The 15,792-nt window shown below is 40.0% G+C and overlaps 1 protein-coding gene across 3 annotated transcripts; it reads right to left on the bottom strand.

Moving 5' to 3' along the window:
• Positions 1-1,729: 1,729 nt before the first annotated feature.
• Positions 1,730-14,961, bottom strand: LOC124039230 (lymphocyte antigen 6D-like). 3 transcript variants are annotated; one of them, XM_046355134.1, is made up of 5 exons: positions 14,895-14,961; positions 14,004-14,015; positions 7,788-7,845; positions 7,209-7,346; positions 1,730-2,049 (listed from the first exon to the last, which is right to left on the bottom strand). In XM_046355134.1, exons 1-5 carry the CDS (start codon positions 14,940-14,942, stop codon positions 1,952-1,954), a joined length of 354 nt encoding a protein of 117 aa, XP_046211090.1. In that variant the 5' UTR covers positions 14,943-14,961; the 3' UTR covers positions 1,730-1,951. The 3 variants fall into 3 exon arrangements, 2 of the variants coding, with proteins under 2 accessions (XP_046211090.1, XP_046211091.1); XM_046355135.1 differs by lacking the exon at positions 14,895-14,961 and adding an exon at positions 14,828-14,894; XR_006839530.1 differs by lacking the exons at positions 14,004-14,015; positions 14,895-14,961 and adding an exon at positions 10,619-10,758.
• Between the last annotated feature and the right edge of the window lie 831 nt (positions 14,962-15,792).

The raw sequence follows: 15,792 nt of genomic DNA on the forward strand, positions 1-15,792 counted from the left end.
TACATACCTCCCCTCTATCACCAACCCCCGGGGTAGACCTCCCGGGATACCACAGGTGCTTCTACAAAGTATTGACAAGGGGTGTGAATACTTATGCAAAATAGATATTTCATTTTCAATACTTTTGCAAATATTTCTAAAAACATGTTTTCACCTTGTCATTATGGGGTATTGTGTGTAGATGGGTGAGAGGAATAATGGTTTCATCCAAATAGCATCACATTTCATGAAAAACATCATTTTTACTATTTGGGACCTTTAAGCAAGTCAGCCATATCAGCTAGGCTGCCGGAGTCGGCTCCCAGACGACCAGGTGTTGCTGTGGTTATGATTAACTCCATGGTCAGCTCATGTCACCGTTATTGTGCATTAATACATCTGTAGTGTTGTGTCTTCAATGGTATGTATCTAAAGAAAGAAGACTTTGCCCTACCAAGATGTACATGTTAAAATCACCACTAAAGATTTGTGCACTTTGACATACAACATTGTGATGGTGCGCTAATGAGCTATATCCCTCCCCCGGGGATAGTTTAGGGCCCTTCAAAAACTCAATTTAGTTTTTTCAGGTTTCTGATTTTTCCCAGTTTATTAAAGTTTTCACCCTCAAAATCACACATTTTTATAAAAAAAAAAAACTAAATGGGATGTTCTACGTCCAAATCAAAGCCTAAAACACACAAGGAGACCCCTTTAATTCAAGTGCGCACCAATTAAGAGACTGTTGTGTTTATCTAGCTGTGTTTCTGTGCTGCACATGTGATGGCAGAGTTTTCTAAACAAATGCCCACTCGATTGATACAAATCGCTCGGCGGTCGTCGTCGCCGGTCTATTAGCTGCCACTGAAGGCGACTCCCCTTCCTGCTCGGGTGGCGCTCGGCGGTCGTTGTCGCCGGTCTATTGGCTGCCACTGAAGGTGACTCCCCTTCCTGTTCGGATGGAGCTCGGCGGTCGGCGTCGCCGGTCTACTAGCTGCCACCGATCCCTTTTCCCCTTTTCTTTTGTTTTTGTCTAATTGTTTTCACCTGTTCCTTGTTGGGGTTTTGGGATGGGTGTTATTTAAGTTAGTTTTGCCCGTCGGTGTCTGTGCGGGCTTGTTGTGTTTGTTACGTTTATAGTGTATCGTCAGTTTTGGGTTTTCTATGTCCGGGTTTGTGTAACTAGGTTTTGGGTTTTCTCTGTCCGGGTTTGTGTAACTAGGTTTTGGGTGTTCGCTGTCCGGGTTTGTGTAACTAGGTTTTGGGTTTTCTCTGTCCGGGTTTGTGTAACTAGGTTTTGGGTTTTCGCTGTCCGGGTTGGTGTAACTAGGTTTTGGGTTTGAGTAACTAGGTCATAGGCGTTCTCTGTCCGGGTTTGTGTAACTAGGTTTTGGGTTTGAGTAACTAGGTTTTAGACGTTCTCTGTCCGGGTCAAAAAAAAATGCCCCTTTATATTTAGATTTTTTAAATTCTTTTGGTTGAAGGGTAATGATGTCAGAAGCTGTGTGGGATTTTTCTTCAGCCTCTCCTAAATATAGCAACTTAGAAAATTACAGTTTCGCACCATTATAAAATGCACGCTAGTGAAAACACACATGAACGGAGGGATTTCCTTTGCATTGGTCCTTTTGGGTGAATGATGGCAAATGATGTCAGGAGGTGTATGAAAATTGTCTACAATTCTATTCACATCTTCAACCTTGACCACAGGTCCTACCAGACATTCCTATAATAATCAGTCCACAAAGCTTATGATACGAAAATAATATTTTAACAGCATTTCAGAAATTGGAGAAATGACATACTTTTTTTTTCATTTGACTACAGGGGAAGGTACGAAATGTGATAACGTAATCATTTTTAGCTATCAATTGAAAACAAAATTGTTTTCAGTATGTTGATTCAATTACAAAATTGTTCCTTGCTGATATTACTCCATTTGCAGGTGTGAGTCAGGTTCTCCCAGCTTGGGTCAGTTGCAGAGATCAGTTGTGCAGCATTCCGTCACCACACTTCTTTGCGACTTGACATTACATTCATTTTCAGTAGCACATTTTCTCACCTCACCATCTGAAATTGAAGGCACACACATTATTGGGGGCCCTAGTGGAGAAATATACAAATGCCCAATCGTTCTGTACAATGTCATAACAAATATATTCACAATCAAGAATACTAAACAATAGGAGAAAATTGTTGATAGGAAAGTAGGTGCATCAGTTAAAGCAGAAATCAGCAGTTGAAACGGTAACAAAGCGTTCTCTACTCCCCTGTTTCAGTAAAAAGCCTAGAGATTGGGCTGGAGTAATCTAACCACTCTCAACTTCATAGACAGAGTTATGTTGCAAGGACTGGTCATCCATGATATTCAAATTATTAACCATGTTTTGAGGCTTTATGGTGTTTGTTTGCAATCATTGGAGTAAAAATAAGCTTATATTTCTTCAGTTTTGATGGGGTTCAACAGTTAAACTAAGCTCACGAGGCATTTATAAATTATATTCTTTGAGAATAAATGGGTACATATCATAAATGTATTAGTCCAAAAATGGATGTAGCAACTGCAGATTGCCCCTTTAAGTAATTGATAAACAATTGAAGAAAAACTTCAAATTATTATGCCCCACAGTTAACAGAGCTACATACAGTTAGTTAGCTACCGCCTCTTACTTCCTGACTCCAAACTGGCTCCAGTTGTGTTTAGATTTTTACATTTGTGACATCATATTATTTTGACTACCAATAGATGCAGTGTAAGGTGCTAGAATTACTAAAGCAAAATGAAATATAGCTACAAACGGGGTGCTGGTTTATGAGCAGGCTGAAATAAACAGTTGCATGGAAGTACTATACGTCCTCCTCGCTTGTGTTTTGTAACAATTCAAAACACTACATGTGAGTTTCAAGTTGATCAAGTGAAGAGAAGTGAAGCTATTACAGTTTGATTTTGGATGCAATATATATTTTTTTACAAGGTTACCATTTTCTCTTCCACATTTGGACTTAGTAGAGGCTGACATGATGAACATACTTTCTGAGTTTCAAGTCAATCAGATGTACTGTTCATGAGAACACAATTTTTGGAGATTTAATTCAAAAAATCTAATATGAAGGAAAATCCAATATGAAGGAAATCATAGGTATATGATGCAAATGTGTTAAAACTAAAACACAAATGTGTTCCTTAAGCTAAAACACTCATATATCAAGTTTTGTTGTTGTATGTGTAACAGGGCTTCGGAGCTGATATCTTTTTAGCATTCAAATAAATGCAAACAGTTTTGAGGTTCACAACGGAATTGCTTGCTGTTTCCATGTTTTTTTAAAAAGATATCAAGACTTGCTTCAGTCGACATACACCTTCCTACACAGCAAATGTGTGTTAAAATCTCGTTGTTAATGTAAAAAGTGTTCTGAGTGTTATACAGTGCATTCAGAAATTACTCATATCCTTTGACATTTTCCACATTATGTTGTTACAGCCCGATTCTAAAATTGATGAAATAGTTTTTCATCAATCTACACACAGTTCCCCATAATAACAAAGCAAAAACAGGTTTTTAGAATTTTATTCAAATGTATAAAAAAATATCACAATTAGATCAGTATTCAGACCCTTTACTCAGTACTTTGTTGAAGCACCTTTGGCAGCGATTACAGCATCGAGTCTTCTTGGGTATGACACTACAAGCTTGGACCAGCTGTATTTGGGGAGTTCCTCCCATTCTTCTCTGCAGATCCTCTCAAGCTCTGTCAGGTTGGATGGGGAGCGTAGCTACACAGCTATTTTCAGGTCTCTCCAGAGATGTTCGATCTGGTTCAAGTCCGTGCTCTGGCTGGGCCACTCAAGGACATTCTGAGACTTGTCCCGAAGCCACTCCTGCATTGTCTTGGCTGTGTGCTTAGGGTCGTTGTCCTGTTAGAAGGTGAAACTCTGACCCACTCTGAGGTCCTGAGCACTCTGGAGCAGGTTTTCATCAATGATCTCACTGTACTTTGCTCTGTTCATCTTTGCCTCAATCCTGACTAGTCTCCCAGTCCATGCCGAAGAAAAGCATCCCCACAGCGTGATGCTACCACCACCATGCTTCACTATAGGGATGGTGCCAGGTTTCCTCCAGACGTGACATTTGCATTCAGGCCAAAGAGTTCAATCTTGGTTTCATCAGACCAGAGAATTTTGTTTCTCATGGTCCGAGAGTCCTTTAGGTGCCTTTTGGCAAACTCCAAGCGGGCTGTCATGTGTCTTTTACTCAGGAGTGTCTTCCGTCTGGCCACTCTACCCTAAAAGCCTGATTGGTGGAGTGCTGCAGAGACGGTTGTCCTTCTTTAAGGTTCTTCCATCTCCACAGAGGAAGTTTGGAGCTCTACCAGAGTGGCCATTGGGCTGACCACCTCCCTGACCAAGGCACTTCTCCCCCAATTGCTCAGTTTGGCCGTGGCTTCCAGCTCTAGGAAGAGTCTTGGTGGTTCCATAGTTATTCCATTTAACTTGTTATGGCTGGGGGCAGTATTGAGTAGCTTGGATGAAAAAGGTGCCCAGAGTAAAGTGTCTGCTACTCAGGCCCAATATATGCATATTATTAGTATATTTGGATAGAAAACACTCTGAAGTTTCTAAAACTGTTTGAATGATGTCTGTGAGTATTACATAACTCATATGGCAGGCAGAAACATGAGAACAATTCCAACCAGGAAGTGGGGAATCTGAGGTTTGTAGTTTTTCAACTCATTGCCTATCGAATACACCGTGTCTATGGGGTCATATTGCACGTCCTACGGCTTCCACTAGATGCCAACAGTCTTTAGAACCTTGTTTGATGCTTCTACTGTGAAGTGGGGGCGAATGAGAGGGGATTGAGTAAGAGGTCTGCCAGAGAGGCATGAGCTGGTCATGCGCATTCACGTGAGAGTTAGCTTGCTTTCCATTGCAATTCTACAGACAAAGGAATTCTCTGGTTGGAACAACATTGAAGATTAATGTTAAAAACATCCTAAAGATTGATTCTATACATCGTTTGACATGTTTCTACGGACTGTAACTGAACTTTTTGACTTTTCGTCTGGCCTGCGCGTCATGAATTTGGATTACTGGGTTAAAAGCGCGAACAAAAAGGAGGCATTTGGACATAAATGGACTTTATCGAACAAATCAACATTTATTGTGGAACTGGGATTCCTGGGAGTGCATTCTGATGAAGATCATCAAAGGTATGTGAATATTTACAATGCCATTTCTGACTTTTGTTGACTCCACGACATGGCGGATATCTGTATGGCTTGATTTTGTTGTCTGAGCGCTGTACTCAGATTATTGCATGGTGTGCTTTTTCAGTAAAGCTTTTTTGAAATCTGACACAGCGGTTGCATTAAGGAGAAGTGTATCTTTAATACCATGCATAATAGTTGTATCTTTTTATCAATGTTTATTATGAGTATTTCTGTAAATTGATGTGGCTCTCTGCAATATCACCGGATGTTTTGGAACTACTAAACATAACGCGCCAATGTAAACTGAGATTTTTGGATTTAAATTTGAACTTCATCGAACAAAACATACATGTATTGTGTAACATGAAGTCCTATGAGTGTCATCTGATGAAGATCATCAAAGGTTAGTGATTCATTTTATCTTTATTTCTGCTTTTTGTGACTCCATCCTTTGGCTGGGAAAATGGCTGTGTTTTTCTGTGACTAGGTGCAGACCTAACATAATCGTTTGGTGTGCTTTCGTGAAATCAGACACTGTGGTGGGATTAACAACAAGTTTATCTTTAAAACGGTGTAAAATACCTCTATGTTTGAGGAATTTTAATTATGAGATATTTGAATTTGGCACCCTGCACTTTCGTTGGCTGTTGTCATATCGATCCCGTTAGTTGGATTCAAGCCATAAGAAGTTTAAGAATGATGGAGGCCACTGTGTTCTTGGAGACCTTCAAAACTGCAGAAATGTATTGGTACCCTTCCCGAGATCTGTGCCTTGACACAATCCTGTCTCGGAGCCCATTGACATTTCCTTCGATCTCATGGCTTGGTTTTTGCTCTGACATGCACTGTCAACTGTTTGACGTTAAATAGACAGGCGTGTGCCTTTCCAAATCATCTCCAATCAATTGAATTTACCACAGGTGGACTCCAATAAAGTTGTAGAAACATCTCAAGGATGATCAATGGAAATAGGATGCACCTGTTTTGAGTCTCATAGCAAAGGGTCTGAAAACTTATGTAAATAAGGTATTTCTGTTTTTTAAACCTGTTTTTTGCTGAGTCATTGTGGGGTATTGTGTGTAGATTAATGTTAAGGGAATTTGTATCAATAATGACTAATTATGTATACATTTCAATCAGGACTGACTAAACAGAATACTATTATGTTACCGTATATATACTAATCAGAATACTATTATGTTACTGTATATGTACTAATCAGAATACTATTATGTTACTGTTTTTGTATGAATTTTCTTTCTTAATCCTAGTACTGAATATAATGTGTGTAAATATAATCAAGAATTAGAACAATGACTTCCTTGGTAGAAATGAATGAACTTTATCTTCAGACTGGCTAGAATGCTTATCTACACAAGAAGACCTTGGCTTATAAATTATGTTAAATTGGTAGGGAGACGATGTGGGAAGGTTTGAGATACTGCCTTTGTACCAGGGTGGGAGAAGAGACAGGTTGGTACTGGAACTAATGACGTCATTTTCAGTTTATAACCTGTGGTAAACTGTATTGTGTTCAGTACTCTCGTGAATAAAAGCTGCTATTTGACTTTAAGACTGGGCTTTGTCCATTTTTATAAAACAAGGGTCATACAAATCCTTATGAATTGACAGAGTGTTTAATTTTAATTGGGTGTTAAAACATAGAGGAATTAAATTCCTGCAGCAATTAATGAAGAAAAGTGTTTATTTAAATCAATTTTTGAAGAAAGCTGTAATGTAAAAAAATATGAAAAAAGTCAAGGGGTCTGACTACTTTCCGAATGCAATATCAGTCAAATGCGGCGGCGGGGCTGAGCCTTAGACTTTGAATGTTTATTACAGCCCCAACTATTGGCCAATCTGTGTTGTTTTTGGTGTCTGGGTAGCGGTGTTGATATTTATTTGATCAGTTGTGCACTGATATATTGCGACAAAGGTGGAAGAATAATAAGAAAGAAAGAAGAATTCTATCAAAATCAATTGGTTTGCTTGCAAGTCCTAATAATTTGTTCACTTACAGGCTGGTTTGTGGAAAACAATTCTTGCACAGTGGGTGAAACTGACACCACACTCCACCTCGGTTATGTCAGTCTGGGTGCAGGTTGGATGGTCTGGATTGATGATAGTACATTTGTGACACTTCAGTGCCACAGTAGCTGAGTTGGAGAAACAATGTGAATGTTATTTTCTGTGTTTGTGAAAAATATTATTAGCTTTTGTTCTATAAAATCTTTATTAGCAAGTCTGAGGAAATACATATTCAAGGAGAGAACAACACAGGTCATAAAGAGAGACATTGTTAAAAGGTGTGACATTTGTGTCTCTGGTAATCCTGAACAGAATTGTTTTGTGTGGTACTGCCAACATGGAATAAACAGAAATAATTATTTAACAAAGGTAATTCGTTATTAAGAGGTTTTTAAGAGAGGTATGATCTTAAAGTATAAAATTTATATAGCACATTCATGTTAAAGATGCAGCCGAAAGTGTACTGATTGCTCTGATATCAGTTGACCCATTCCCAATAACAATGCTATTCTACTACAACCAATCTAGAATAATATGTAGAATGTTTTCATGGATCACTTTCAACTCACCACAGAATACTGCAACAAGCACTGTTAAAGCAAGTGTCATGGATGCCATTGTATTGACCTAAATCAAGCAGAAACGTATAGTTATTGTTAGACATAGATTTCAGAATATTAAACATAGCAAAAATGATTTCAGCCCACTGTTGCTACACATTCTTTCCTTATGTATTATAATAATACCAAAACATATGTTTTAAGTAAAATATTAGCTATTGTCTGAAGCTGAAAAGGACAAGACATGTAAAAGCTCATTTGACCTATGCACCAATGCTTTTCAGCATCAGCAGCTTGATGACTGCTTGAGTACTGCAGCTTTATTGATCTACTGTACTTCACTAACAGATGTGCACATTGGATGGGTGAATTAGGGTTCCAACCTCTCAAACAGTCTAATACTTACTCTTAGAGTAGGTTTACCCTAATAATGTAAACGTGTTTTAAACATTATATTTGACCTAGCTTAAAACATAAGCTTACTCGGATGGGAAATAGACAAGGTAGTGGACACCGTTTGAACTTGACAATTTTCATTTTTCCGTAATAAAGAATGGAGTAATGCAACCTTATATTTTGAGTTATGACGGGGTAAGACAGCTATGCTAGAGACATGTACAAGTTATCGTACTTAAAGCTGAGGTGGCACCACAGGTTCAAAAGCCGCTCCGTTATAAAGAATGGAGTAATGCAACCTTATATTTTGAGTTATGACGGGGTAAGACAGCTATGCTAGAGACATGTACAAGTTATCGTACTTAAAGCTGAGGTGGCACCACAGGTTCAAAAGTGGTGTGGCAAAAGTTGTACATGTCTTTCTGGGGCCTGGAGTTTTTCCTGATTTCATCACCTGGTTAGGTAAAACTTTGGGTCCTATTCGTAGGCTAGGACAGGGTCCCAACGCTAATTGTTTTTCTTACTGTCATGGCCGGACCAGTTGGACAAAAATCGAATGGCCCGAACAGAATTTCTACTGGCAAGGACATGGTATAGTTTTCAATGCATTGGGGTCATGCAGGGCCTCTAGGCTGGCATGCTTTCTGTCTATATGCAGCTATTAACAGTCTATATTTATAATGAATAAATAGAAATAATTTGGTGGGTGCTTATATTTGTCCTACTTCACACATGTACAAGTGTGTATTAATACGCATGTGTGAATTGGAAATGTGTTTTTTGCATATCACAACTCTCACTGAGACACCATCGGAGAGTGGGGTCACAGCCAGTGTCCGCCATTATTAACGGCAACTCTGGAGCAATTAGAGTTAAGCGCCTTGCTCAAGGGTACATCAACAGAGTTCTCATCTTGTTGGCTAGTGGATTCAAACAAGTAACCTTTCGGTTACTGGCCCAATGCTCTAACCTGCTGCCACCTTTGGTTATTATGAAGCTGTTTAATGTAATTTAGCAATGTAAGTCGTTACTCTATTCTTTAGAATTGCATTTTTTAAATGGCTTTTATTTTTGTTTCTAAATTATGTCATTTAGATAATATTTGTTTTACATCTCAAAATAGGACGCTGCTCCTTTAAGATAATTTGACCCGGCTACCTGTTGTGGCTTTCTTTTTGTCGACTATCAACAGTAGCCAGCACATTGCTAGTATGTTCACTATTGAAGGTTTACTTTTGTAAAGCAGATTGATGGGCGCTTATTTTTGCTTAGGACATCTTGCATGTGCTTGGTGAACGTATCAACTTCTGTACTGCTCGAGAAGTCACTCGTGGGGGTGTAGTGGTGCTTGAATGAATAGCCAGTCATATTGCTCAAATACAAATAGCACAGCGCTTCTGCATGTAGTCTTCAGTGGTTTTCTATAGTAGACTGCGAGAACTGGCCCGGTTGCTGCTGCTTTCTTTGAAAGTGGTGAGAAGTATTGGGCAAATGCGGTCTTGCAACATGTTTCTGGCGGGCGGCTCTGATTGAAAGGGTACATCTGTGATTGCTTCATAAAATGTTTTACTTTTAAATTATTTAAATAAAACACCCATTGATTCTTGAAGAATTAAACTTATATTTGTAAAAACAAATCATGAGCTTAGTCCAATTGTCATACATACCATCAGAACCCCACTTATTTATTTGTTCAACTCAACTGTTTGAAAACAATGTATTTTTTTAACAAACACTGTTTAGCTTCTGAATATGTGACTCGTTTCAAGAATCTAGGCACATGTCGCACATCACTACTTCACAGGAGAGGTATTTGAACATCATTTTTAAATGTTTTATCAAAATGTTTTTTTTTCATGTGCCTTAATAACAAACGTGTATGCCATCTGTAAATACGAATACAATTGTTTAATTATGAGCCGAGTTGGTTTAGCCTCGGAAAAAGACAGGAACCTTCTCGCTAGCCATGATTAGCTAAGATAATGGATGGGCTGGACATGCCGAGAGATGAGTTTGAATTGAACTGCCATTTAGCACGCGTCTGTCTATAGCATAAACTGCTCAGTATGGGTAGATTATCCTTGCTACTGCAGCTTTTTTGTCTAATATAACATAAGCCCTAGAGAACTGCAAAAGTGTTGCTACGGCTCTCAACAACATTGCTCCTCTGAATTTAGCAGGCGCTATCGACAAAAAATTGGTGGCAAAAAGTTGTGATTGTCTACTTTCTGCACATGGTCAGTGTAAACTGGAGTGACTTGACACAACGGGTCAAACAAGCTGTAGCTAGCTATAATCAAAATGGAAAAGACACGCTGCCGTAAAGCGCTCATCCATGTATACTGGTAAGAGTCTAACTACATTTTCAGATAATATACTGTAGCGACCCGCACAGACAGCTGTGTGTTATGTGTTAGGCTAGGAGATGGTTGTGTTGTACTGACCAGTACCCGGTGTTCGCGGGGTCCGACATGTCAATCAACCTGTTATCTGCCAATCACGGGAATGCCTGAAAGGTTCTGATGCCGGGTATCCTTGCGGTTGGCAGAGTGGCGTGGAAGGGGGTTGGGCAGGGGGATGGAGCATTGGAAGTTAAGACCAGGTTCAGCCTTTGTTCTCTTACGTCTGGGCTTCACAAGAGAAGGTCACGATTGATTGGCTTCTGGGTTATCTGTCATCTATTTGGCGTGTGCTACGGCCCAAACAGTAGCCTGTGTAAAGTTGGTTTAATAAACCGTCAATTCGCAAACTCAAGCCTCTGTCTGGACAATTGTTCATTTATGATCTAGTCAGGTCATTACAATACGTTTCAAATATTGTCCGAAAGGTTTTTTCATTGTAAGTTAAAGCACACTGTTAGCTAGCTAGCTAACGCTAGATTGCTGATAACGTTACATGTATGATCTGTGTATTAATGTTATTTGTATCTCAGAAAGCCATTTACATTGCTAGTTATAGCCTAATGTTAGCTAGCTAGCTAACCTTGAACCTAGTTGGTTAGCTTTAGCTACCTGCAGATTCATACTACAGCATTAAATGCATGGTGGCTAGGTTTGGCAATCTGTTTGTATTGTAGCTATGTGATTTTTTTATTTTGTGTTATTGACTGTACATTTGTTTATTCCAAGCGTAACTCTGTGTTGTTGTTTGTGTCGTACTGCTTTAGGTCGCAGTTGTAAATGAGAACTTGTTCTCAACTGGCCTACCCTGTGAAATAAAAAATATATTAAACAAATAATAATTATAATCTTAAAATGGTATGTACCCTATATCACTCCGCTGAATCAATGCAGCCTCATCAGTCTCCTCTGGCCAACTTGGAGTAGGTTACACAGTGAGAGTGTGCATAACTGTACACGCTGCACTGCTCTCAATATCTGGGAAAGATCTACATCGGGCAGGAGGTGAGCAATGTCGGCAAGGGGAGAAATGTCACCTTGGACAATTTCTTAACTTCACTGTCATTAGCGCACAATTTGTTTGCAAAGACATGAAAGAAGGTCCCTCCTGTGCAAAATAAGGCACCTGCACAGTCATTACTGTACAATGTTGCTGAAGAATGACAAGACTACCCCATTTCCAACCAGAATACCTGTATTTATACTGGTATACCCTAATGATAAGGGGGACAGTTGTATGTTTGCAAGCAGAGGATCGCTGGTTTGTGCCCAGTGTGGGACAGGGACAGTGGAGGAAGATATACTGGTTTGTGCCCAGTGTGGGACAGTGGAGGAAGATATACTGGTTTGAGACCAGTGTGGGACAGGGACAGTGGAGGAAGAGATACTGGTTTGAGACCAGTGTGGGACAGGGACAGTGGAGGAAGAGATACTGGTTTGAGACCAGTGTGGGACAGGGACAGTGGAGGAAGATATACTGGTTTGAGACCAGTGTGAGACGGACAGTGGAGGAAGAGATACTGGTTTGAGACCAGTGTGGGACAGGGACAGTGGAGGAAGATATACTGGTTTGAGACCAGTGTGGGACAGGGACAGTGGAGGAAGAGATACTGGTTTGAGACCAGTGTGGGACAGGGACAGTGGAGGAAGATATACTGGTTTGAGACCAGTGTGGGACAGGGTCAGTGGAGGAAGAGATACTGGTTTGAGACCAGTGTGGGACAGTGGAGGAAGATATACTGGTTTGAGACCAGTGTGGGGCAGTGGAGGAAGATATACTGGTTTGAGACCAGTGTGGGACAGGGACAGTGGAGGAAGATATACTGGTTTGAGACCAGTGTGGGACAGGGACAGTGGAGGAAGAGATACTGGTTTGAGACCAGTGTGGGACAGGGACAGTGGAGGAAGATATACTGGTTTGAGACCAGTGTGGGACAGTGGAGGAAGAGATACTGGTTTGAGACCAGTGTGGGACAGGGACAGTGGAGGAAGATATACTGGTTTGAGACCAGTGTGGGACAGGGACAGTGGAGGAAGAGATACTGGTTTGAGACCAGTGTGGGACAGTGGATGAAGATATACTGGTTTGAGACCAGTGTGGGACAGTGGAGGAAGATATACTGGTTTGAGACCAGTGTGGGACAGGGACAGTGGAGGAAGAGATACTGGTTTGAGACCAGTGTGGGACAGGGACAGTGGAGGAAGAGAAACTGGTTTGAGACCAGTGTGGGACAGGGACAGTGGAGGAAGATATACTGGTTTGAGACCAGTGTGGGACAGGGACAGTGGAGGAAGATATACTGGTTTGAGACCAGTGTGGGACAGGGACAGTGGAGGAAGAGATACTGGTTTGAGACCAGTGTGGGACAGGGACAGTGGAGGAAAATATACTGGTTTGAGACCAGTGTGGGACAGGGACAGTGGAGGAAGAGATACTGGTTTGAGACCAGTGTGGGACAGTGGAGGAAGATATACTGGTTTGCATTAGCACTAGTTTAATCAGGTGTGTCAGCTGTGGCTGGGGAAAAACTGTGACACCGATGAGGCCCCCCGAGTACCATGATGAGGATGACCAAAAGAAGATGGAATCAACAGACTCGACACAAGATCAAGCGCCATCTTATACAACATGTTTCCCAAACTCGATCCTGGCCAAAGAGTAACAAATACTGCGACAATCAAGGTAAGATATAGCCATAACGTTCTACTTATATTTGATAAACTGTCACGGCATTATACTGTTATGTCATTTCTGACAATTGTTTTAATTAGCTATTGTAGCTAACTAGCTAGCTACGTAAGGTGGAGAGGTTGGTTAGATTCAACAAATGTAATGTTTGTAGCTGATCTGAGCTCATGCCTGTTAGATAGTTAATCTGTCTTGAATGTAATTGTGACTATGGCTGAGATAATATAACACAATAATTATATAGAGAGTTAATGTTGTCAAGATACGTTGAGTTAGCTAGCCAGCTAGTATACTTATGCTGTAAGTGGGCTGCTCGGACGAGACGTGAACCCGGGAGCCTGGCTAGCAAGCTAGTTCCGTACCTAACCACTGACATTACAACATCAACTAACAAAACGGATACAATTTCAATCATGTAAGCTATCTGGCTTGAATTCAATTTTGAATGTGGCTGAGAACAAAAATATTTTTAGTGTCAATGTTGTCGGGATATAAGTAAGGTTATCTAGATAAAAACTTGTGTAGCTAGCTACTGTTGCTAGGGGAGAGTGGCTAGGTGTCAGTTTTGCTTCACAGCTTGGTACATAGACCTTTTAGATTTCCAATGAAGGTACGCCTCATTTCTCAATTTGAATGAGACTGTATGATCTGTAATCCTAACTCTGTCTGTCTTTTTCTGTTTCTCCTTCAACAAAAATGAAGTATTAGCCTGTTAGCCCCAATGTCATTTAGTTAGCTTACCTTCATTCTTTGCTGTAAAAGATAACAGAAAAAAATGTTTTTAATTACATCAACAACACCTTTCTCAGATATTCAAAAGCAAGGCACTTCTGTTATGTAATCTTTTTCTGTCATTTGAGTGTCACTGTTGACAATTTAGTGGATTTTCTTAAATGTCATTGTAGATATTTTCTACACATCCTTCAAGACAGAAAATGAGAGAGTGGATCAGCTTGCCGCGGAATTGAGCTCTCAACCGCTGTGCCACATTACGTTCCGTAATATGGAATATTGACTGAGAAATTATAAGGGCGAAAAACTCTCTACAACATGCATTGCTATAGTCACGTCCATAATAATACAATTGTTTAGCCAACATTTGATAAGACTTGCATCTTAAAGGAGATAAGGAGATGTCACATATTTTCCAATAGCAAATAGCCCTAAACATCAATTTTTTTGTGAAGATACATACATACACACACACGCACGCACGCACGCACGCACGCACGCACGCACATACATACATACATACATACATACATACATACATACATACATACATACATACATACATACATACATACATACATACATACATACATACATACATACATACATACATACATACATACATACAATATGCTTAACAGACATCAAAATTACAACATACATTTGATGGATTATGATAAGATAAAGTAGTATTAAGCTATTTCAAAGCCACATTCTTCAAAACATTTACAAAATAGCAATACTTAACAACACTAAAACAAGACTAAAAGTTCACATGCTGTATCAAACATTTTTCAAGAAAATGTACTAAGTTTGAGAAGACTTTAAAGTACCTTCAATATTCTTAAATGTCAAGAAAAGTCCATAAAGGTTTTTATACAGAGGAAAGGGAACTCTTACCTCTCTGACTACTTGAATGTATGGTTCAAAAGCAACCACCTCCTTCATTTATACATGACATCTGAGCCTCACCCCAGGCATCCGTTTCAGCCAATAGTCGTCTCACAGATATTTGCTTTGGCCTCCGACTCCATGGTGTTGTGCATGTGATTTAAAGCCACAATCTGGATTTTGTTGTGTGACAACCCCTGAGGTATGGGGTGGAATATGTGTATATGTATGGGGCGGAATATGTGTATATGTATGGTAAAGTATTTTTGGTATATGCTTTAGGAGACTATAAAACAGCTATTTTCTCACTCGAATTGTGTTAAACTCCCTCAAACAAACAAACCAAAACCCCCTCTCTCATCCAGTCAGTTTTTTCATGTGAAGTGGGACTTCTTGTTTGGTTTGACAGTAGGTTTTTATTAAAAGGTGCTTCTTTGCAATCAACAATGTTTATTAACAATCATTATCCATTTCTCTCAGCCCTGAGCTGATGGTACCATTCCTCAATCATTATCCATTTCTCTCAGCCCTGGGCTAATGGTACCCTTCCTCAATCATTATCCATTTCTCTCAGCCCTGAGCTAATGGTACCCTTCCTCAATCATTATCCATTTCTCTCAGCCCTGGGATAATGGTACCATTCCTCAATCATTATCCATTTCTCTCAGCCCTGGGCTAATGGTACCATTCCTCAATCATTATCCATTTCTCTCAGCCCTGGGCTAATGGTACCATTCCTCGAATATTGTGCATTTGATCCAACCTTCACATTATGTAGGGTCTTTGGCAGCCGGCTTTGTACATTTCTCATTTCTTGTTGGGTTGGTCACCTGTTGTTCTGCTTCTCCTGTGCACTTTCTCAATGTAGAAGAAGTGATCCTAGCTAAAGTTGCATGACGTGGCTTCT

The sequence above is a fragment of the Oncorhynchus gorbuscha genome, linkage group LG07 (genome assembly GCF_021184085.1).
Source record: "Oncorhynchus gorbuscha isolate QuinsamMale2020 ecotype Even-year linkage group LG07, OgorEven_v1.0, whole genome shotgun sequence".
In the NCBI taxonomy this organism is placed as follows: Eukaryota; Metazoa; Chordata; class Actinopteri; order Salmoniformes; family Salmonidae; genus Oncorhynchus; species Oncorhynchus gorbuscha.

What these genes read in the sequence shown, in the direction of transcription:
- LOC124039230 (XM_046355134.1), bottom strand. Translation starts at nt 14,942, where the DNA reads ATGAAGGAGGTGGTTGCTTTTGAACCATACATTCAAGTAGTCAGAGAG. An exon ending in GCTTGTTGCAGTATTCTGTG is followed by an intron (nt 7,347 to 7,787) that starts GTGAGTTGAAAG and finishes TCTCCAACTCAG; the next exon opens with CTACTGTGGCACTGAAGTGT. An exon ending in TGTTTTCCACAAACCAGCCT is followed by an intron (nt 2,050 to 7,208) that starts GTAAGTGAACAA and finishes CTTCAATTTCAG; the next exon opens with ATGGTGAGGTGAGAAAATGT.